Source organism: Penicillium rubens (genome assembly GCF_028828025.1).
Source record: "Penicillium rubens strain IBT 27055 chromosome Unknown utg000002l_segment0_segment0, whole genome shotgun sequence".
In the NCBI taxonomy this organism is placed as follows: Eukaryota; Fungi; Ascomycota; class Eurotiomycetes; order Eurotiales; family Aspergillaceae; genus Penicillium; species Penicillium rubens.
Genome location: NW_026890600.1, coordinates 8,772,110 through 8,795,541, shown reverse-complemented (window position 1 = coordinate 8,795,541; position 23,432 = coordinate 8,772,110). Strand labels below are relative to the sequence as shown.

Here is a 23,432-nt window from a genome sequence, read left to right as displayed (position 1 = left end):
TCAGTTCTAATTGAGATAAAACTCATTACAGGCTGAAGGATCAGTGAGAGTAAATTGAAGCTGTTCTGATCAAATAGTCAAGTTTATACTACAATGGGATAAATGAACCATGGTAGCCTAGGAATTAAGCGAATTGTAGAATCCTGGCCAATCAGAATTTGAATATTGTCGTGTTTGATCCTCGCTGTTCGACTATGACTGGTGAGGAGATATTTGACAGCCGACCTTATTTCAACCTTATCTCTATAGTAGTGAGGTCTGTCTAGCTTCAATCTAGGAAATGCACGGAAGATCAAGGAGTATTCTTTTGTATACGTTTGATTACTTTTTTATTTTATTTTAGGGTTTTTGCATGTCGTTCCTTCCATTTCGGTGCCGGTTTCCTTGTCTGCACTTCGCTGTCTTGGACACTGAGAAAGGCTCGGAACCCGAAATGCTGCGAGCACGATACAGTGTTATCCACAAACTGCATCTATGCCACCCGCGATCTAGTCCGACCCACGACACACATTCGGAAGAGGTTGCAGCCGGATGTGGTTCTTGCCCGGTAGAGCTCACACGGATGTCTTCCAGTTTGATATTGTCTTTGGCCTAGTAAGGGGTTTGTTGCTAATGATGACAGGAACCATGCTCTGGCTGGTGAGTTGTGTTCGCAGGGCTCTCTACATGACTCAGGCTTTACCCGGTTGGGTTGGAGTGACAGGCCATCTACGGAAGCAGATCATCCACATGTTATTGCGAAAGACCATGAAAAAGAAGACGGTGGTCTTCAAGCGGATTGATGGTCTGGGTGGATCTACAATATCCAAGGTAAGCTTTAACTATATGTCCAAGGATGCAAGCTAACCTAGTCCACTTTTACTAGCGCTCATGATTCACCACAGCGGCCACATCTCCTCTCTCGAAAATGATCTCCGACCAGAGCAGAAGGACATATCCCAGCACAGGGAGTTCATGCCCATCGCCATGAACTATCGACTCCGACCAGATGGCAAACTGATCCCGTGACAGCAAGCGCAGCGTACGTACGAAGAATTCCAGAAACGAGAGATCAACAGCCGGCCATGTATTGTGGAGGATGCGACACACCAATTCATCATCTATTGCGGGTATCAGGAGCATGATGATGTTCGGAATATCTGTAATAGGGATACAGGTCTCTTCGCGCAGATGTGTAGTAGTCACTTAGAATAGATGAATCAACTTGACATGTTCTCAGTCCTCGCATAATGTTCTAAGCGCAAACTGCGAAGGGGCAGAGCAGCCATAACCCAAATACTCTAGCTCGCAGGGTTGGTGTTGCTGTCTGATTTCTGCCTTATTATGTTTGAATTGAGACTAGCAGAAATGAATTACTCCCGGGCTACGGCAGTGTATAGCCGTCAGTGTGCTATACCATATTTCGCCAGCAGGGCATTTCACAAAATTAGTATATGTGTAACTATTTTATTAACTGAAGGATTTAGAAAATCTATCAAACCAAGATATTCTTGTATCCCTAAAACTCCAAGTATAATTTCTACAATTTCTACAATTTCTGGGTTAGGCAGGTTTGCCACCTTCCAAGCTTCTGCGATATGCTTAGCCGGCTTGGCCAAAGTATGTGAGGAGTAAGGAGGACGCATTAGCAGTTCGGCACTTAGTGTATCCTCGACAGACCTCGGTCTATTGTATAATTGTATTTTGTTAGCAACTGGTATCGGATCCGATACGCTATAGTAAAATGTCTCAACCCCCCGTAATACGGAGACCCCCCGAATACCACCCGATTCCTGTATTTCCTGGCAAATACGCCCCTATATAACTACCGACAAAGTCCACCAGACAACAGACGAGGCCCACTGAAAACCCATTGTCGACTTCACCAGTCCCCTCCTATCCCCAGCTCCCCCAACAACGGCCCCATACCCCGGAAATACGGATTACGAATCCCCCAGGCTGCGGGGTCAAAATGGATTCCCTTTATCTGACATTCTCCGCTGTCTCCAGTGATTTCAACGTGCCCTGTTATACTGTATGATATTCTGCACTATGGCTTCACCCGGTCATGCCACCCCTGGGGCTTCCCACCCAAAATTCGGCTCGGACTACGCTGAGAAAGAGATCGGTGACATCTTCCCTGAACCGGCTGCACTTCTTTCAGAGTCGCACAAATCATACTTGCTTGAACGGCATGGCACCCTGGATCTTGACCCGATTCCTAGTATGGATCCAGCGGATCCATACAACTGGCCCTCATGGAAGGTCAGTGGGAATGGCACAGTCTTCTGAATTCCAAGCTAATAGCACGGCAGAAATCAACCAACTTGGGCCTCGTTGCGTTTCATGCTTGCATGGGTACCTTTACCGCGGCAGCTATTATCTGTGCCTATGAAGATATCGCGGAAGATTTAGGAGTCTCTATCCAACGAGTCAGCTACTTGACCTCTCTACAGATCGCAATTCTGGGAGGTGCCCCATTATTCTGGAAACCGCTCTCTCACCGTTTTGGAAGACGTCCAATTTTCCTCCTGTCGCTGGTACTAAGCTGTGCTTGTAATATTGGCTGTGCTAAGAGCACAAACTACGCTTCCATGGCGGCATGTCGAGCTTTGGTTTCATTATTTATCTCGCCGGCTATGGCAATCGGTAGTGTTGTTGTCACTGAGACATTCTTCAAACATGAGAGAGCGCGTTACATGGGTGTCTGGACTCTCATGGTGACTTTGGGTGTGCCAGTTGGTCCGTTCATTTTTGGATTTGTGACTCAACGTGTTGGATACCGCTGGATCTACTGGATCTTGGCCATTGTGAGTATCCAGCCAAGAAGGCTAAAAGCCACATAACTGATACTATATCCAGACCAATGCTGTCGAGTTCATCCTCTACATTTTCTTCGGACCCGAGACCCGTTATATCGGTGCCGACGTGCAGTCCCGGTCATCTGCGTTCAAGACACAGTACTTGTCCCTTCGACGGATCGATCCAACCCCGTTCAAGGTGACCGAGTTCTGGCACCCCCTCACACTATTCACAAACATCCCCGTTATGCTTGCAGCGATTGCCTACTCTATGGTCTTCCTCTTCGCCTCAGTCCTGAATTCGGTCGAGGTTCCCCAACTGCTGCAAAGCAAGTTCGAGCTCAACGCCCAGCAACTCGGGTTGCTGTTTCTCGGCTTGATTATCGGTTCTCTATTGGGTGAACAGTTAGGCGGGTTCATGTCAGATATGTGGATGAATACTCGCGCGCGGAGGATTGGCCGCAAGCCTGCACCAGAGTTCCGACTCTGGCTAAGCTATATTGGTTTTCTATTAACTATCGCTGGTATGGTTGTTTTCTTGGTATGCACTGAGCAAGCTACCGCAGGGAAATTGGATGTTAGGCCAGTGGTTGGGACTGGCGTTGCTGCTTTCGGCAATCAGGTTGTGACCACGGTGCTCACTACCTATGCGGTGGATTTGTATCCCCAGGATGCGGGCAGTGTTGGGGTGTTTATCAACTCCGTACGCTCGACATGGGGATTCATTGGTCCTTTCTGGTAAGTTAACCTGGTTGTCGATTCTTAAAAGCTATAATGCTGATGGTTATTCTAGGTTCACGTCTATGTTCGAGAGTGTCGGGATTGCTAATAGCTCTGGCGTCGTCACTGCTTTGATTGTAGGTGCTAGCTTCATTCCGACTATGCTTTTGCATTGGAAGGGCAATAGATGGCACGACAAGAACACCGATTCGTTGGGTCTAGGGGGAATTGAAAAGTGAAGAACAGCGGAGATGCAGATACCTAATTAAATGTAAAAGGATTGGACTGCCCAGTGATGTGAAGCTGATTTTGAAAAGAAGCACAATCGACAGAAGATTGACTTTGACGCATGGCTGCTTTCTATTGCCTTCAAAGGCCGTCCCATATAACCCTCGTATAAAGGATAGTCCCAATTGGTTTGTTGGGCAAAGTAGAAGGAAACATGATTCCGGGAACGAGATGCTAACCAATAGATAGACGAGTTCTTAGCCGTTGAGTTATGTGGGAAAAGCTTGAAGCTTGCCGAGACAACCGGAATACGGGGACATGCAGGTGCCAGTGGGTATTGCCGGGAGAAAACGCGGGGCCCCGCGGGGAAGTGAGCTTGGTCACATGTTATTGCACTTCCAAGGTTACACCTTTTTCACAACATACATGTATAATCTATGTTTGACGATAGCAGTAGTATGGGAGGAACTAACCATGTAAAAAGATGTTTCCGAAAATACTACCCGAAAAGACCGCTAAAAAGATATCTTCGGGCCGCATAAGCCAACTGGTATTATATTATTGACCGCCGGCTGGCTATATACAATGAGGGCCAGCACTCCCTCCCTCCCAGCCGTATTGATATCATAATTAAAAAAAAGTCCCAACCACCCATCCCGTTTGTAATGTATAAAAAAAGTCCCGCCCACTCATCCCATTTCGTAATTATACTTCAATTAACCACTGCCGTTCCCAGTGCCATTGCCATTGGCCGCCTGGCCGTCCGCATTGCCATTGGCATCGCCGGCCCTATTGTTACCTGACGTGCGGGCCCGGCTATACCAAAGAATCAATGGTTAGTATGTCGTCAGCATAGATCCTGCCAAGTGACATACCGTTCAATGTGGAACTGGGCCCACCAAGAAAGGAACAACGCCACCTGCCTTATCAGCAGGTAGAACATGGCGACGCCGCCCACTTGAAGGGCAAGCAACGGGCCCTTCTTAGTGGCCACATGGAGGAGCTCCTTGCTTCGGGGGTGGATTGGCACTGGGACCAAAAGAACGTGTCAGAAAGAGCCCAACTTGAACAGACGCTTGAAGAGAGTTCAAACTTACAGGCAGAGGAAACGGACACCAAAAACTGTTGACATACATGCAGTATGTGTTTGTGATCTGGCAAAGCCAGAAGGGGAAAGGGAGAAAAGAAGGAAGAGATGGATTCTCTGGCAGATGGAAGCTAGCTAATATAGCTAGCAAACAGTGAGGCCTGACACCTGAGACACCAGGCATCAGCCTGGATGATATAACAATCCTACCTGCCTTATAAGCAGGTATAACATGGCAATGCCGCCCACTTGTAGGGCAAGCAATGGGCCCTTCTCACTAGCGACGTTGAGGAGCTCCAGGAGGACGGAGTCATCCTTGCTCCGGGGGTGGATTGGCACTGGGACCAAAAGAACGTGTCAGAAAGAGCCCAACTTAATAGACGCTTAAAGAGAGTTCAGAAACGGACACCAAAAACTGTTGACATACATGAAGTATGTGTTTGTCTCTCTGTGCGCAGACTGAGCTCTTTGGCTCTTTAAGTCTTTGTTTGATGCTTTGTCTCTTCATCACCTCACTTCATCTTCTCCATCCTTCACCTACTTCGTAACCTCAACAAAAACTGTAAAAAAATAATTAACAGAGTCATTTTGAGGATATGTAGTTATGCTTGAAAAACGATCGGGATCTCGATATTCATGCATGAGGAGATCCGTAGCTTCTTAGCGTCAAGATCCAGCCGGAACCCTTCGTGACCCATGAGATCCATGCCGATCAGGAGCTTGGCCTTGAGATTGTCGACCAAATGGGCCTCGACACGGATGCAGGCCACATTCTCCGAGCCACGGAAAAAGACATCGAAGGACACAAACGCGGAGGAAAGGTGCCGGGATCCGATGCCTGCTACCGGAACAGGGGTACACTTCTGCAAAGGCAGATCCAATGACTTGGCTAAGTCAGCGTCGATGATCGTCATAACCCATCCCGTGCTTAAGCCTAAGCCTAAGCCACTTCCGCGCGCATTGATTTCCTGCATAACAGTATGGTGGATACTGCTAGAGAGCCAGAGAGACTGTGTATGCCATTTCTTGCCGTTTGGGTCTCGGATTCTTGGCCAAGGTATGCTTTTGTTGATCAGGTGATGAAGATTGTAACCTTGAAGAACCTTTTCAACCTGGTCAATCCAGTTGCCGAGATCGGCTCGCTCTTTGAGAGGGGGAGTGAGCTTGTAGAGGTTGAAGCTTCCTAACTCAGGTAGGTCAACCGATTGATTGGCGACGACAGTGGTTTGCAACGCTTTCCAATCATTGCTGTCATCGTCAAGGTGCGCTGCATCAGCAGCTGCAGAGAAGGAAGAAAGCCGCGCAGCGCCAGCAGAGGAAGAGGAGGGGTCAGCCATTGTAGCTGACACAAAGTGATAAAGATCAAGATAAAATGATGTGAACACAGTTCAAAGATACTGTATACCACGATGGAGATAATTCTCTAGGAAAAGAGACTCCGTTTTTGGTGCTCAAAGGCAAATTCACACAGCGGTGACGGGTTCACACAGTCGGTGAATTGTAATCCGGGTACACTCAGCGGTGTCTCGGGTTCTCGCTCAGCGGCGATTGTAATCCGGTTCCGCACAGCGGCGATGAAGAAAAGGTGAGATATAGCTTCTCCGAGAAGTGAGAGATAGCTATTCTCCAATGAAAGCTTAGTTCTTGATGAAACTAGCGAAGGGGATAGAGGAAAAAGGGCCTCATAACCTGTTGAGGCTACGAAGGAGGTGAAAGAAAGATGGAGAGGAAGTGAGAGAGGTGATGATGAATCTATGGAAGGAGCTGCCCAGGTGGTATATAAACCAGCTGTATGACTAAGATACAAAGAGCCAAAGAGCTCGGTCTGCACACAGAGAGACAAACACATACATACCCTATATGCAGTGCATGTCAACAATCTCGACATCCCACTTCCAGTGTCGGGGGATCCTCAGGCCTCCGCGTATGAGTCCGAGGGAGGTGAAACAACCTATGTGCATTTGTTAATGAATCAGAGGACCATTCCTCTCGGGCGCAGTATTACAGAGTGCGGGGAGAGGGATGACGGATGGTGTGAGCTGCAGACGTTCGTCAAGGTTCAGAAGGAAAACATTGCAAAGGCGAAGTATGATGAGAGTTGTTTCGGCGACTATTCGATCCCGGCGTACGGGGACATCACGACGGGTGCAATCTGAAGCTATGTCCGTTACCACATCTCGTGACTGGGAGTCGTACAGTCACTGTCTTCATTACAGTGTAGAAGCTATGGACAGATGCTACTCGCACTTCCGACTCATTAAGTTGTTCCAACTTTTAAATTACTTAGGTTAAATTCAGCCGCATGCACAAATTTGAATCAGTCATTATAAGAATGTTTAACCGCTCTGTATCGAATAATCAAGAAATTTGTACATGAATGTAATAAATTGTTGTGTTTATGTGCCGAGCGGGAAGCAAGGTGAGATTTGATGATGGACCCACGCAAGCAATCCTATTCAACCAGTCATACAACTACCTGTAAATATTTTACAGGTTCTGGGCGACGGTGGTGAGGATGGCACCGACGGGGGTGGCAACGGTGGGGAGACCGAGGCCAGTGACAAGGCCAACGACGGAGGGAGACAGCTTGATGAGGAGGTGCTTGCCGTCCTTGGCGACGATGTGGAGGAGGTCCTCAACGGGGCCGGAGACGTCCTTGACAAGGTCACCGACGGAAGAGGCCTCATGGACAATGGAGCCAACGGGGCCGGCGATGGTAGTGAGACCGAGACCGGCAACGAGGGAGGTGACGGAGGGGGAGAGCTCGACGAGAAGGTTCTTGGTGTTCGCGCCGGTGACTTCGAGGGTGTTCTTAACCTTAGGAGCAACGTCATGGACGAGCTCGCCACGCTTGAGGTTCTTGCCGAGAGTAGCAACAACGGTGCCGACGGGGACACCAACGTTGGGGAGACCAAGGCCGGAAACGAGGCCAGTAACCTCAGGGGAGAGGCTGATGAGGAGAGCACCGACGTCAGCACCGACAACAGTGACGAGACCGTCAACGACGGGGCCAAGGCCGGTGACGAGACCACCAAGGCCGGAGGCGGAGGCGACAATAGAACCGAGGGGGAACGCCGAGGCCAGGGAGACCAAGGCCGGAGACGAGGGCGGTAACCTCAGGGGAGAGCTGAATGAGCAGGGTAGTGGCGTCAGGGCCAGCAACGGTCAGGATGTTGTCGAGCTGGGGTCCGAGGTTCTGGACGAGGTGACCGTCCTGGACAGCGGGGGTGCCGCTGGCAGAGGGGGAGGCGGGGGCGGGAAGGTTCAGGACCTTGGTCACGTCGCTGAGCTTAGAGACAACGGGGAGCTCGTTAAGCTTGAGCTCCTTGGTAAGGTCACCAATCTTGAGATCCTTGGTGATGCCTCCAACATTGAGATCCTTGGTGATGTCGCCAGCCTTAAGGCCGCTGAGGAGGCTATCAACACCGGTAGCGGGGGTGGGAGCAGCGAAAGCAGAGCCGGCCAGAGCGGCGACGGCAGCGATGAAAGAGGCCTTCATTGTGAAATTAATGGGTATATAGAAACTTAAAAGAGTGACTGCAGTTTTGCTCAAAGAATGACTGTGGTAAGAAGCTTGGGAGAAGAAGAAAACCTTGATGAGAATGGAGAGAAAGACTGTATTTATACACTGCGGACCGAAGGGACGACCTTCTTGCCTGCCCCTGTCCCGTGTTCAGGATTTTTCCAGCTTGTCAAAAGGGCAGTATCCTCGACTGGCGGGTCAGGCCGCCCCATAGTTGGCGTGATTTCAATATGATCAATATAATGGAGTCTAAGAGAGATATTAAGTGGGACTAGCATCCCAATTATGCCGAGATGGACCGAATCGGCTAGGATGGGGTCAGCATAGGGTCCTGCCTAGATGGGGACTATTACCAGGATGGGAAGCCAGAAACAATCAAAATTTGATCAAATATATGGGACATATTATTGTCGAACCCTTGTGGCTGAGGCTTATCCGTACCTACATAGGTAACAGTATAGTTCCCTGAATTCAGCCCTAGAGATAGGATTTTCACATATCGAATCCTTAAATCCTATTAAACTCTCATTACTCCGTACATCGACTCAAATCGTAGAATTCTTGAAATCGGAATGTCAATCCGGGAGAGTACCGGATAAGCCAAATTAAGATCTGCATGCTCGTGTTTACTTGGGTAGACTACGGAGTAGGTAGGGCTCATGGATCCAGGGTTCCCAAGGTTATGCATCCTTCCAGGGTTAGATTGGGCTAGCGTGAGCTTATACTCGAGGGCTTATGGTTCCCCCGAGGAGCTCCGGGAATTAACCATACAATTTGTTTTTGGGGTGCAGGAAATGAGATCTGCTACTGCTGGATAAACATACAATATTCAATTTGGAATATATCCAATACATCTACAGAGTACTCCGTACGGAGTACGGACAGTCAACCTTAGAAACAAAATGATATTCAGTCCACTTTAATAAATAGGGGATATATGTCATAACACCATTATTATTTGCCCTGTTTTCTTTTTCTCTCTGACGTCATTTTAATGGAAATTAGAGTGGGGAACCTCCAGAGACAAAGAATGATCTGCAGAGGGAATTAGACTGAAAGAGCTACTCCATAGTAGTAAGTTGGCTCTAAATCCAATAGCGCGGAACTATATTGCCAATCAGCCGGCATAACTACCGCTTCCTCCATTTAACCAACGTCCCTTATTGGCCGACAGTGTCAACGCCATATAAACTTCGACCCCCTTTCCGTTGTAAACGCCCCAAGTCCCCAGGCCACGTTCTCGATAAAATGATGAAGATGAATTTCCATTGGCTGATCGGAATTGAAAACAAACGCGATGGTGAAATTTAACTTGGCTGGATATTTCCAGCCTTGGAAGGTTACCTTCGAAGTCCAACATCAGTCAGCCACCACCAGAACGTGGGACCCAAGATCGTGTTGCCAAAAGCTTGGGTGCCACCTACATGACCCGAAAGGGTATTTTACTTTTTTTCTTCGTTTTGTTTATTTCCCTACTGGGGTTTGCGGGAAGCCGCCTATTGTTGGGACAATGACTCGACCTACTTCAGCATATAAGTTTGATCGCTGGAGATATCCAGAACATGTGAGAGCACTGATCGCGGAAATAATCCGGAGGATTTTGACAGCAGGCACTTGCATGATGCACCGAAGGTTCTATTCGTATATCCGGTGGGCCCTGTCGATCACCGGATGGACTTCACAATATCCTGTTCAATATCCTGTTAATATTATCTCGGACTAGACCGGCAATCCCTTATAGCCAAGAGGACTATCACTATCTTAAATTTCCTCATCATAGGGCGATGTCATGTCGTGATTCATTGGTTTTTAGACCTATTGCTGTCTTAATATCGGATACCTCCAAACTATAGGGGTTCCAAGGTTACCTGCCAAATTGTGAGAAAATGATGCAATAGCTCAAATATCATCCTTCTATTTATCCCAAGGTTCGATTGTCCGGAGACAGCATGCTAGTTTCCTCAAATTCAAAGCGATATTAAAAACCATGTTTCATATACATCCATGGATAGCTGATACTGCAAATGGTTTCGTAATGGAAAGTTCGATAGCTGGTTTGTAAACATTTGGGTGTCGATCTGCCCCGAACTTCACCGACCCGGTCTCGATCTGGTTTTATGGCCATCCACTACGGAGTATGTGCGGAGTATATCTATCCACCCTCAACAGAGGACATTCTGGGCCTATCCACTCTGTCTACAAGGAGTAGTTCATCGGAGCGGGACTGGTAGGCCTGCACCAAGCTCACATCCACAAGCAAATAAATGGTTGGGTCTAGCAGCTCTAGGTTAAATCCACAATAGAGCCTTGGAGCTCATTCGTAGCTGAAATGGCCAGCCGCTTTCCTTGGTTTGCTTGCAGAAGATGGTAACCAAGGTCCTCCGTACTCCACACAAGACATGAATCAGTCTTTATGTTGTGTCTTCCGCAATAAACCGGTTTATGTTATATGTTGTAGAAGTTTTTGTTCTGTTCACTAGTAATATGGCGTTTAAACGGCTTGGATATATTTTGCCGCATCACCATCAGCATCAAGTCATCTTATCTCATTTCTGGCAAATACTTCGTGGAACTGATTTATTCCACAACAATGACTAAAACTAAAGGTCTTGGAACCTCAAAATGATTGCTAGTATGCTTAATCCAACCAGGCTATGGCAAATAATGCTAGAATGTGGACCAGCTGTATGGGACTATCTCGGGTTATTGGCTCAGCTCGCCACGGTAACATCGTATTCCCGGAACAAACAAAAGACGGAGGTTAAATTGGGTCTCATTTCTCCTGTATGGGTACTCCGTACTCCGTACTCTACGTTGTGTTTTGCCACAGTCGTGATAATGGGGTAGAGGCAAATATTGCCATAAAATGCAATAGATCCCTTCAAGAGCCCCACGAGGAGCCGCAAACTTGGAATATGCTCATAGTGCTATTTCCTTAGGGCATATTTGATAAGAGCACTTGGCACGGGTGGAAGAGCTGTGAGTTGACTGGGCCATGATGAGCAATCCGTGAAGCCCAGTTTTGACTGCAGGCGAACGGCTAACTTAACGATCGACATATGATCATTTTATGTTGTATAGTCCCCCTAGTTAGAGTTCAAAGGGCTGGCATCATTCCTATAGTGCAAAATTAGTTAATGATGGAAAATCATTGCAACCCAGCCCTAGTTGTCGAGATATTGGGTGACGAAAATGGTGACTTGCGATGCTATTGTTTATACCCTATTTCCGGGGTCTTTCAGGACTCAAGCTGCGTTCGTTGATTTGTCTGGGAAGGCACCAGCACGTTTTGCTCCGACGACGTCGTGACAAAAAGAATGCCATGTTTTGCATAGATCATCCCGCACATCTTTTCGGGAAGAACAAGTGGAGGATGACTTGAGGATGATCGATCTTGATCGAAGATTGCGAGCAAAGTCTATAACCCAATGTAGAACTTGCTCTGCTGCCTCACCGGTGCCATATTCCTTATCATCTCACATCGAGTCAGATTAGCCCAAAAACTATGTGGTGACGAAATTGTTCGAAAGCCACTGTATGCATACGCATTTTCGTCTTTGCGCTGCCATCGCCGTGTCAACAATCGGGTGCAGCAGATGGGTTTTCAAGATTCCCCGAACGCGATGCAGGCTGAATTATGCGCTTGGGCACGCCGTAGCCTCGTGATCGCATTGGAAACGAGCGTTAAAACTGCGATTTGTCACTGAAGCACACTAATAGCGGTGAAGTTTTGATTTGGATCGGAGATCGAATGTTGGTATGTGTTATCCTTGCAAGTATGCACGTAGACGTTGTACAACTGTACACCGTGCTACAGCTCGAAGAAATATCCAGCCAAGTGCGAGTAGTACGCACCCTCCATTCGATGGATTAATTCGCAGTATATATTATTCATTATGCACAGCATGTGGAGGGGTATTTCACAAAAGGGGAATCACGCTCATTTCTTTTCCAAATTCATACAGATATTACAAAAATGACTTCACAGCCCGATATGGTACCCCGAGTATGCATCGCCGGCCAGCGGCATCCCTGACAACGGGTCTTGAGAATACATCTGATTCGACATATAGCCCATCGAGCCATCCATCAGAGTTTTCTCTATGGAGGCAGACTCAACCTCGAATTGCTCTAGATGCCCATGCATGTCCCACTTCCTATCACAATATTTGAGCAAATCGCGAATATAGGACAGACAGCGGATGGCACGTGCGTGGCAATTGAACAAGTCCTCGGCGCCCAGAACTGGTGGCTCCGGAGTCCCAGCGGGGACAGAAGGAGGTGCCGGTACAGCGGCGCTAATGAGTTTGTCGTAATTGTCGGATAGGACATCGACAAATAATCGGCCCACTTGGTGCACGCGCTGCATGTCCAGGTATGTGAGGAAGGGGAGGGCGCTGGGGTTTCCTAGGACCTGGTGAATTTGGCTGATGTAGTCCATGCACCGGTCGAATAGGAGAGCTTTGTTGTAGTCATGGAGTGTTGGATATCGGTGCGAAGGGGATAACAGGATGATAATGGTGTATAATAATTCCAGTCGATATAGAAGTGAAAAGTGGTGGGGAGCATTATTGGGACATTGATGGAACCACTCCCGGGCACGCCAGCACAGAGTCCAGACGAGGACCAGGGGTTGCGGGGATGGGTCACGTCCACTGTAATGCATTTCTTGGTAGCCCGCGGACAGAATCTGACGGATTTTAACGATATGCAAGGCAGGTGCCGGACTGCGTAGGAAAATGTGACTTTGCTCTATGGGTGCGCCTGGTGCGGCAATTGATGGCAATGCGACATTCACAGATCCATCGGAGAATGAGTACGTTCTCTGCATAGCGGGACTCAATCCTCTGTAACAAGATTAGCAGGGCGGCAATTGAGGAACAGAACAAAAACCAACCTATCTAGACAATAGATGCAATGAAACACACGCCGGCGAATATCAAGTCGGTCAGGATTAGTCGAAACTTCAGCAGGGGGGTCTTGATGCAAGCCCAGATCGATCGCAACCTTGACAGCCATTCCAACCAAATACCAGCTGCGGAAGCGTATCGGGTCAACCAAGGAATATTGAGCAAGCAGTAGAATTGCTTGTATTCCCGAGATTGACCCGGGTCGGAGAACTTCCTCGGCGTATGTCAAAGCATCTGACACGAGAGCCCATGCCCTCTGATGACTTCTATCATTGTAATGGTATGATACTGACGCCGAAGCAATAGCAAGAACCATGCGCAGCATCCAATGGTCGAACGGTTTGGCGAAGCGGCCACCTGACTGATATACGGCATCTACCGAGGTCCAGAAGCTCGTTTCGACAAAGAAAGGCAGCTGGACAAAAACATTATCGAAATAGTGTTGGAGCAACGGGGTCGCTTCGTGCCGCGCGGGTAGTGAATAAGGAGAGGATGGTGGGGAAGAATCGGCTAGAGCGACTGAGAGGAGAAGGTTGGCGAAGGAGGTATTCGAGGTGATGCCGTGAAAGTCTCGCGATGTCGCATTGACGGACCTTTTGAGATGTTAGCGGGGCCAAGGGAAAAAAAAAGCAATTTAGTCATACTAACAAGAAACCAAAATCGCCCACTAAATCATCAATGTCCGAAACCTCTCTACGGTGGGCAGGACCCAATGCACTTTCAGACGAGACGGAGGTGATCGACATCTCCCGAGGGATGCCATCACCCTCAGCAGACAGTGAGGTTGATCGGGCACGCATCTGACTGATCTTCTTCTCCAGCTTCTCACAATATCCTTCCAGTGACGCGACATAACTCCTTTCTTTTCCCTTGGCGAATTCATCGCTTGCCCCGGAGCAAGTGGTCGCCTTGCCGACCCTTTCGCAAGCCGAACATGCGGGGAGCTTGCCGTCGCATTTGATCTTCGCAGTCCGACATCTCGAGCAGGCAGCGACTGGCCGACTCACCTTGAGCAGGGGATTATCCAAGAAGGTCGTGGCTGTGACGGACATATCTGCTCATTATACTGATCATATACGGTCAGTAAATTCGAGGATATGTGACCCCCCACTCTTTCTTCCCCCTGCATCTCCACTTCGAAGACCAAAACGGTAAAAAGCACTCACGTGATGTGAAATAAATATGTTTTAACAAAAGCAAATGGACGTGCATGAGTCCCAGGGAGGGAAAGGATTAGCGACTAATGTAAAGAAATAAGCCTTGTAGACGTTGAAAAAGAAGGAGCAACTCCACCGAAGTCCAGTGGTCTTTTTTTAAACACGAAACAGCCCCTGGAGATTATTATAGGACAGTGAATTGGAGGGGGGAAAGGGAGATCGGTGGAACCGCACGGACTTTTGGCGAGAATCTCCCCGTCTCTAAATTGTTGTGATGTCGATGTCTCTATTAAGATGCCTATTAAAACTTAGGATATCACTATTAAATAGCTAACAAAACACTATTAGACCAATATTATATACTACTAGACAGTTTTCAACCATTTCTATGTATATTATTCATTTAAGACCAAGGTCTCTCATTTCAGCTGCCTTGTGCCTCCACATATCCACCCTCACCTTGTCCCACGCCCAACCTTTTCTCCAGATCTGGACCGAGGCCCCCTCTCTTGGAAATCACATTATGGCCCCATTCCCATTCCAGACACTTCTTCCTCATTTCATATCCCCTTAGGCCCTGGGAGCACCATGTCGACTGTTCGCAATTTTGATCTTCGAAAGGTACATCGGGTATAAATCCCCATGTGATTGGACCTTTCTTTTCCTTTTATCATATTCCTAGATACCCTTTGTGGCCCACCATGACCCCGAGTCCCGACTCCTCAACAGGGTTGAAATCGCCGGAATTACACTCCCTAGAGCCACCGGATGGTCGCATTGCTCACACATTAACAGCCTGCACAAGGTGTAGACAGGTATGACGCGACGCCCCTCTCCGCCTCCTCCCCGCGATCTCGGGTTTTTCGCCCCTCTGTCCCTTAGCGTCATGAGCTTCTTTTTCCTTGTTTCGCAGTACTGTTTCAAAACTGACCCACCTCCCGTGTAGCGAAAGTCCAGATGTGACCCCGGCATTCCACGATGTGCGCCCTGCGAACGAAGCAATGCCAAGTGCGTGTATTATGACTCGGGCCGAGACAAAACTGTACCTCGAACCTATATCGTATCGCTCAGAGAGAGAGCCCGAGCGTTAGAAAGAGAGCTTGCCGAAGCTGAGAACGAGATACAACATGCTGCCGATGCCGAGTTGATGGTGCGGGGCGCCGGGCGCATCCGGTTTAAGGAGAATGATGAGCCGCGATATCTCGGTGCCTCGAGTGGCATCGCCATGACTCGTTTGGTCATGGAGATGGCCAAGCAAAATACCGACTCCAAAAGTATCAAGGATGTTGTCCCCGAATTCACCGCACAAGAGATCAAAGATGCGTTCGCCGAAGAAGACTCGAAACCGACATCCAAAGTCTATCCCATGATAAGCTCGATCCCGCAACCCAACCTACCTCCAAAGGCCCTGACCTATAAATTGATTGATCTTTTCGTGGCCAAAGGTACTGCGATCACTTTTTATTCGGACCTTTTTCTTTTTCTTTTTACTTCTTGTAGCTAGTGTGACTGATTCGTTGTATAGCACAAGCGCTACTTCCTACCCTGCACGAGCCCACATTTCGGCAAGAAGTTGAGGAGGTGTTCAATGGCTCAACAGATCCCTGCAAAAATTTCCAACTGCGGATGGTCATCGCCATCAGCATGCAGAAGATGAGTACAGAATATGCTGGTCTCGCTGATAGCTATTATCTTGCGGCCTTGCCCTACCTGGAACCTACGCTGAAACGATTGGACTTGGGGGCTCTACAATGCCTTGTGCTCATTGCCTCATATTCAATGGTAACGCCCACTCGCACAGCTGCGTACTGGGTCGTGGGGACGGCTGCCAAACTTTGTCAAGATTTGGGATTGACCGAAGAAGCCACTGTCACCAAATCACCATGTGGGAAACCACTGAATCCGTTGGAGATCGACATGCGGAGAAGGTTATTTTGGATCGTCTCGTCAATGGAGTTCGGTCTTTCCCATAGTCTGGGTCGATGCAGCAGCTACTGCGTCAGCCACGACCATATCAATGTGAAATTCTTTGAACTAGTGGATGACCGGTACATCACTGCCGAAGGCATCACCCCTGGAGCGAAGCCCGTTCTAGCAAAGTGTATTGCGGTTCACTTTTTCAAAATGCGACTACTCCAATTGGAGCCCAGAAGAATGCTCTACTCTAACAGACGAGAGACCCCAGTTGATGACCAGGACCCATGGTTTTCTCAAATGTTGGCCAAAATTGACCATTGGATGGCCACTACTCCCAAGAACGACGATGGCAGTGGGCTGAATGTGAAATGGTTCGTCAATTATTCTCATTTTCCGAAGTGCGGCTTTGCTGACAATAACTTCTGCAGGTTCCAAGGGAGACGGAACACCATCATTGTTCTCATGTATCGTCCCTCACCACAAATCCCCGAGCCAACAGTCAATGCCGCCAAAATCTGTTACGACGCGGCCATCTCCAATATCGCTATGCATAAGGAACAGATGATCACCGGATCTGTCGACCTCACATGGGTGTTTGTGCAAGCTCTCTTCATGGCTTTAAATACTGTGCTCTGGACCCTCTCATACCCCGAAATTCGAAAAGAGCATACCATTGAGGAAGTTCAAGGGCACCTGGATATGGCCCTTGAAGTGATTGTATTTTCCGCCGAGCGTTGGCCAGGTGTTCAATCTGCCTTCCTTCTTTACAGGCGCCTTGTTGCTGCGTGCTTGAAAGCGTACAGGACCGAAGAATCGTTTGTCGTACACTCGCCTTCTAATCATCCAACACCAACCTCCTCGCAGGGCATGACCCCTCCAGCGATGTCCAGCCCATCAGGCAGTACGCCTGCCTCATATCATTCTAACAATCACCGTGGCGGTAACCTATCAATCGGCGATACCGCCTCAAACGGTACCTACTCCAGAGGACAATCGGCTGATCCTACATTCACTCAAGAACCAACCCCACCTGCAGTGGCCCCTGGAGCGTCCAAAGAACCCCCAATGCAATCGGTTTCCTCTGCATTTGGCATGCAGCCACCACTTACAGCCCAGAGTGTGGCACCACATTATACGTCAGAAACCTACGTGGGACCGACGCTCTATCCTGATATATCAATCGACCCAAACACCCCTTATAACACGATACCTTCGGTTGTGCCCGGCCTGCAAGGCTGGGACCCCAATTTCTCACTTGCCTCAACAACCGCGGGTCATTTGGCATACACCGATGCGACCGTCGATCCCATGAACTGGTCCACCATTGGAGACCAGTACTCTCAATACTTTAATGAGCCATTCCCGGTACCCTCATGGCGTGAACGCACCCTCAGCCAACAAGAGCAAATCGAGCTTCTGGCTTCCCTCGAACACAATATACCCGATGTATCCGCCCAACTGGTTAATGAGTATAATGCTTACTATCAGTCCTGAGATTCTGATGCAATTGGTCTCACTCCGTCTGCGGAGATCATTTTGTATTGAGGAGCTTACTTGGGAGTTGTGCTTTATTCCTGGTATATATCACTCATATTCTGTCTGGGACTGGCTCATCTCCTGACATCCACGAAATATGCGTTCTGTAATGGTCTTGTTACCAACCAGGCTGGAGGTCGCCCATGCCGAAAAAGGCATCTTAGACCACCTGACTTTGTTTTCTCGGCGAATAGTCTTTCAATAGTAAGAGATACCATGTTCCATTGTTTCAATTCTCATTTAACATCTTTTTCTTTCATGACTTGGAGGGTTGGGATAATAATGGACGCAGGTAAGACCCGGGATCTGCCACCCTAGCATCTCAAGAGTGCCGCATAATCTGATTTACATATTGTAGATATATTAATGTAACGAATATTTTAACAATTACAATTATTGGGGAATTTAGTCCCGGCAAATATATCTAAAAGTCCCTTTTAATAAAGTTTTGGTCTTGTTGTTCTCGCCACTCACCAGGAGGATGATTGTTTGCAGTCTTCAATTGACGCATTTCTATTGTCGCATTGTATTGAGATGAAAGAGATAAATAAGAGAATAGCAATGGATAGACGAGTACATGGATGCATACTTCATGAATCAACCTTGGAATAGAATATACAATGCAGGTAATAAAGTACATCGGGCCAAGACCGGTCACGTGAATTGATCAATTCGCCGTCATCCTCGTCGGCTTTGACCACAGGATTGTCTCCATCACCACCCTCCTTCACCACAGCCACTCATCAGCCACCCAATCTGCACCACTTGTAGGGATTCATTCTAGTCCCTTGGAATGCAGATGATCTAGTCGGCCTATTGAATGACCTGCTCACCTGCTTGAGCGACCGTCGATCGAGACCGGGACCCCCCTCTCCAGACATTGGTATCAAACTTTGCGATTCGGATCCAGAGCCGCTCTGGTTAATACCGTCTCTGCATGCTGAACTTTTCCTCGGGCTCTCATGTCTGATCGCACTCACCCCGCATCCTTTCAAGCAAGACCTCCTTCACCTTCCTCGCCCGCCGGGTCTCTGAAAGAGAACCATCGGTTACCCATTTCTTCGGAACACATTCCCCAGACCCCGACATCCCCTCCGTTGATGTCGGTGAGCGAACAAAGTCATGCCGCCAACTTCATATCCTCGCATACATCACCGAATCAGGCGACGGTCCAACCTCCGAATATCTCCTCCCCTCCGTCCTCTGCTCCGATGTCTACCCAAGTCTCCCAACAGCCCACAATGAGCACCAAAAATTCATTCCCCACTCCGGCCAGTAGTGTCAGCGGTCACCCTGTGAATGCGACTTCGGAGGATGTGGACCAAGGGAGAAAATCTTTCAATATCGGGATACAGGACTCGGCAGAAAACTCGGGAGCAGGTGCCGCTCAGCAACCAGCACAACAACAAACACAACACAGACCGACCGACCACGATCGGCAGTCTTTGCAAACAGACCGCACTAACGATTTTGCCGCCGGGCAAGGTCAGCACTCAACAGACCCCGACGCTATGGATGTAGATACAGACCCGACTCGCCGGGCAAATACCCTCAGTCTCGATCTGGACTCTCTTCAGAAAGAGCTAACCTCGGCTTTTCATCTTTGCAAGAGATGTAAGATTCCCCAAAATGCATCAAGGTGTTTGTTGCATGCAGCTGCATAAATGCACTGACCTTGCACATTCTTGGAACTGAAGTTGTTAACACTGCTTTTTTACTCCTTGACAGCTCCGATCGTTACTGGTCCAGACCCTTCAGTGGATCTCGTTTCTCTCTATGGGTTAGGTCCAATCGCGAACTCGGTAGCACGCACAGATCCCGTGACAGGGGAGAAAATCAACCGCCTGAGGAAATCATACGAAGGAAAGCTGAAAGGACTGGGACTCGCTGGACGGAATAAGCCCCACAAGCAGGAGATTGGCGCACCTGGCAGTCTGAGGCACATGACTCTATGGCCCGAAGAGGAATGGCAGAACCAGAAGGTGCATGGCAAGGCTATCAAGGTTGCAGACATGGATTCGGCGCTACAAAATCTTCAATCGCGAGCCATGCAAATGGAACCAGGACCGATTCCTAACAATGATTTCTGGGAAGATATCCTGGGTCACGAAAAAGCGGCCAAGAATCCACCCTCAGGCGAGACTGGCAAGAAGGCTGCCGCAGCTCCAAGTGCCGGTCGCTCCTCTACTCAATCCTATGCCGCAACTCCACAAGCGCAGGAAGCGGAGCGGCCGCGGCCTAGCAGGGGTCGCAAGAGACATTACGATGATAATAGCTTTGCCGGCTATGGCGAAGGGTTTGTGGATGATGATGATGACCCCGGATTCTACTCGAACGGCGAGGGAACTGGGAAGAAGAAACGCAAGAAGGTATTGCATTCCCACGGTAACCTTCTCTGTTGATATAAATTAATCTAACCAGGACCACGTTGCTAAGGTGTCAACCCCCATGTCCGAAAGAAGCGCTAGCTATGGGGTCGGCATGTTCGGCATTGGGGCGAGATGACGAAATGGGTTTTATGATCATTTCGAATCAACCAAAAGCTGTTTCTGTTTATTTCTTTTCGATGAAACACCAATTCTGCCCATATTAACCTAGGGGTGATGGGGTGATGGCTCAACCCGGGTCTTGCTACCTACTGTGCAAGGCACGGGAACTTGATGCCTCGTTCCCTCCCCCTTGATCTCTTTTTATTCATTCTCAGTACATGTTGCATTACGGTGCTGGATATACCCGGCTTCATCAATCGGACGGCGTTTTTTGGGCGGGAGACAAAGTTATCCAAAGTGGATATGATCAATTGCTTTTATTTCGTAAGCTTTGTTTCTTCCCCTTGTTTTTCTTTTTTTTTTTCCTTCTTTTTTTCTTTTTCATCTTTCTACATCTCGCGCACAGCTATTCGAGATCTGCACTGCTCTAATGGTTGGTTATTCTGATTTTCTTGACGGGGATCATATGCTTGCAGCTTGTTTCCATGATTCGTCTATCGGGTTGGTCCGCTGTGTTCATCAATGATTATAGGGAGTGTGCATGACACTTCCTTACAATTTTTTTTTTTTAAAACATGAGTCTTTGCAGCCTTGACCTTGGCAGCGTGGAGATATCATTCCGCGATGACGAGACGAGAATGAAATTGATTCAATAGACGACAAGATGCTTCATTGTAAGGTAGAACTATTCGGAATATGTAGTTGGCCTGTAGTTGATATATCTCACTCCAAATAGCTTCTTTTTCACTGGAGTATATTAGGCCAAACGAGCACATAGGTATAAAAGAGCCCAACGCAGATGAAGTCAAGCGGTCAGGTTGAGCATCAAATATGCTATCAAGGCCGATACCAAAATCAATATGTACCATTACGACGATCCCAAGCAGATCCCCCCCCCCATAGCTGATCCCGATCGCCAATCACGCGGCGTGTCCGCTTGAACTCTCGGACCACGAGGAACCTGAACGTTGCTGTTTCATGATTCTTCCCGATTGGCTGCGTTTGCGGCTTCCTGGCCGAGTGGGCGTTGGGTTTTGGATTTCTTCATAGGGACCTCTGTCGGGGTATTCTGTCTGTGAATAGCTTCATTTTTTGACTCCGTTTTTGACTCCGTTTTTGACTCCGTTAGCAGAAATATCGCTGTGCCGACAGTATGTCACTGCCTAACACGGTCACTTTGAATCAGCTGAAATGTAGCCCGGATCAGGCGATATCAAAGAAGAGGAGATTATCTCTGTTCTTTCTACCGGTATCACACTATCACATGTCACGTCACCTATCATGCCGCATGCCGGGGTATTGTGGGGTATGAACTTCTCAGCTCAGCTGCACCCTTCTGACCTCGTCCAATTGGAAGATACGGAATATCCTGGCTCATTTCGATGTCACTAAAGCTACGCCGTGATCGTGGACCATTCAGAGGCTTGCTATTTCAATAATCATGTGGCATGTGGCACGAAGGAAGCGATCTCCTAGCTCATGCACTCGTGGCACTTGTGACGAGTCCTCCTGTCCCACTATTGATAAGTGAACGTGGTTCGCGATTATATTCTGAGAGATTCTCAGCTCAATTACTCTCTAGAGTACAGACACTATGCCTTCGCCTATTCCTCAGCCCCAGGGGCTTCCAATTGGAAACATCTTTGACATGATCCCGGGCAATACTTGGGCTTCGTTAAATAAGCTGGCGGCGGAACATGGTGGTGCTGGTATCTTCAAAATCAAAATCCTCACCAAGCAACTTATCTTCATTACAAACGCCGCTCTCCTCGAGGAAGTCTGTGATGAGAAACGATTCCGCAAATGTGTCACCAGTCCTATTGTCGAGATCCGCAGTCTCGCCCACGACAGTCTCTTTACCGCGTTTGACAACGAGGAAAGCTGGGGCATCGCGCACCGTATCATGGCTCCTTACGTTTTGCCCGAGGCCATCAAGGAAATGCACAGGGATATGCAACTCACAACAGACGACTTAATCTGGAAATGGACTTCAACGGACAGCACCAGGCAGCGTATAGACGTCGTTAATGATTTGGACCGACTCAACCACGCCGCCAACATGAAATGCTTCTTCAGTCAGCACGTAGACTGTATCCTTGGCGAAGAACCCTCCGTCATCAAAGCTATGGCAGACACAACCTTTGAAGCCGTACGTCGCCCCACGCGACCTAAGCTCCTCACTCGGCTCTTGTACCAGAGTGCATTCGACAAGGACATCAAGACTTGTCGCGACTACTGTGCTCAGATGATCGCCAAGCGACGTAACGATCCTATAGAACAGAGAGATTTGCTGTACGCCCTGCTTCACGAAAAGGACCCTAAGACCGGACAATCCCTTCCAGACAGCCGGGTCATCGACGAGATAATCAACATTCTCATCGGCAGTGCCACAACCCCGAACCTCGTGTCCTTTACCCTGTACTATCTCGCAAAAAACCCAGACGCGGTCACCCGTGCCCGTGAGGAGATTGATGCCCTCATCGGTCCCTCCGGCCAGATCGAACACTTCCATCTATCGCAATTACCCTACTGCGAAGCCATCCTCCGGGAATCATTCCGTCTCTGCGCCCCAGCTCCGGGTTTCAATATCGAGCCTTTGCCAACAGACGGTCCGGTCCTGCTCGGTGGAGGAGAATACGAGATTCCCAAGACCCAGCCCATGATTGCAATCCTGGCCGCTGTCAACCGTGATCCTGCTATATTTGATGACCCCAATGCTTTCAAGCCCGAGCGCATGCTCGGCGAGGCCTTTGATCGACTTCCCAGCGGTGTGAAGAAGGGATTCGGAAACGGGAAGCGTGAGTGTTATGGTAAGCGGTATGCTTGGGAATGGTCGTTGCATGCACTCGTTCGCATCATTAAGGATGTTGATTTTGAGCTGGCGGATAAGGAGTATACATTTGATATGGAAGGGAAGAATTTCAATGGCGCCTTTACTGTCAAGCCATACGGCATGTTTGCAAGGACTAAGAAGAGAAACGCTGTTGCTTAGTTTGGATATATGAGATTGATATCATGTGTTGAAATTCTGTTTTGAATATTCCGGAATATGTTGATGCCAGGTTCTGCTTTTATGACTCCTGCT

General features: G+C 48.5%; 9 protein-coding genes across 9 annotated transcripts; 6 read left to right on the top strand and 3 right to left on the bottom strand.

Moving 5' to 3' along the window:
- Positions 1–627: 627 nt before the first annotated feature.
- Positions 628–1,008, top strand: N7525_005765 (uncharacterized protein; the record flags this gene model as incomplete). Its single annotated transcript, XM_061213504.1, has 2 exons — positions 628–784; positions 866–1,008. The coding sequence occupies 2 exons, from the start codon at positions 628–630 to the stop codon at positions 1,006–1,008; spliced, it is 300 nt and encodes a 99-aa protein (XP_061070525.1).
- A 1,008-nt stretch (positions 1,009–2,016) lies between these two features.
- N7525_005764 (uncharacterized protein) lies at positions 2,017–3,739 on the top strand (the record flags this gene model as incomplete). Its single annotated transcript, XM_002564445.2, has 4 exons — positions 2,017–2,244; positions 2,295–2,789; positions 2,842–3,518; positions 3,574–3,739. The coding sequence occupies 4 exons, from the start codon at positions 2,017–2,019 to the stop codon at positions 3,737–3,739; spliced, it is 1,566 nt and encodes a 521-aa protein (XP_002564491.2).
- A 705-nt stretch (positions 3,740–4,444) lies between these two features.
- Positions 4,445–4,860, bottom strand: N7525_005763 (uncharacterized protein; the record flags this gene model as incomplete). The annotated part of the gene is made up of 3 exons (XM_061213503.1): positions 4,445–4,544; positions 4,604–4,738; positions 4,826–4,860. The coding sequence occupies 3 exons, from the start codon at positions 4,858–4,860 to the stop codon at positions 4,445–4,447; spliced, it is 270 nt and encodes an 89-aa protein (XP_061070524.1).
- A 2,442-nt stretch (positions 4,861–7,302) lies between these two features.
- On the bottom strand, positions 7,303–8,314 carry N7525_005762 (uncharacterized protein; the record flags this gene model as incomplete). Its single annotated transcript, XM_061213502.1, has 2 exons — positions 7,303–7,765; positions 7,848–8,314. The coding sequence occupies 2 exons, from the start codon at positions 8,312–8,314 to the stop codon at positions 7,303–7,305; spliced, it is 930 nt and encodes a 309-aa protein (XP_061070523.1).
- Positions 8,315–12,320: 4,006 nt separating this feature from the next.
- N7525_005761 (Zn(II)2Cys6 transcription factor) lies at positions 12,321–14,300 on the bottom strand (the record flags this gene model as incomplete). Its single annotated transcript, XM_002564450.1, has 3 exons — positions 12,321–13,185; positions 13,236–13,841; positions 13,897–14,300. 3 exons carry the CDS (start codon positions 14,298–14,300, stop codon positions 12,321–12,323), a joined length of 1,875 nt encoding a protein of 624 aa, XP_002564496.1.
- An 806-nt stretch (positions 14,301–15,106) lies between these two features.
- On the top strand, positions 15,107–17,816 carry N7525_005760 (uncharacterized protein; the record flags this gene model as incomplete). The annotated part of the gene is made up of 4 exons (XM_002564451.1): positions 15,107–15,220; positions 15,352–15,850; positions 15,931–16,693; positions 16,751–17,816. The coding sequence occupies 4 exons, from the start codon at positions 15,107–15,109 to the stop codon at positions 17,814–17,816; spliced, it is 2,442 nt and encodes an 813-aa protein (XP_002564497.1).
- A 1,004-nt stretch (positions 17,817–18,820) lies between these two features.
- N7525_005759 (uncharacterized protein) lies at positions 18,821–20,363 on the top strand (the record flags this gene model as incomplete). Its single annotated transcript, XM_061213501.1, has 3 exons — positions 18,821–19,472; positions 19,587–20,227; positions 20,280–20,363. The coding sequence occupies 3 exons, from the start codon at positions 18,821–18,823 to the stop codon at positions 20,361–20,363; spliced, it is 1,377 nt and encodes a 458-aa protein (XP_061070522.1).
- Positions 20,364–20,518: 155 nt separating this feature from the next.
- On the top strand, positions 20,519–20,873 carry N7525_005758 (uncharacterized protein; the record flags this gene model as incomplete). The annotated part of the gene is made up of 2 exons (XM_061213500.1): positions 20,519–20,671; positions 20,754–20,873. 2 exons carry the CDS (start codon positions 20,519–20,521, stop codon positions 20,871–20,873), a joined length of 273 nt encoding a protein of 90 aa, XP_061070521.1.
- A 1,068-nt stretch (positions 20,874–21,941) lies between these two features.
- On the top strand, positions 21,942–23,339 carry N7525_005757 (uncharacterized protein; the record flags this gene model as incomplete). The annotated part of the gene is made up of 1 exon (XM_002564453.2): positions 21,942–23,339. The coding sequence occupies one exon, from the start codon at positions 21,942–21,944 to the stop codon at positions 23,337–23,339; it is 1,398 nt and encodes a 465-aa protein (XP_002564499.2).
- Positions 23,340–23,432: the final 93 nt, after the last annotated feature.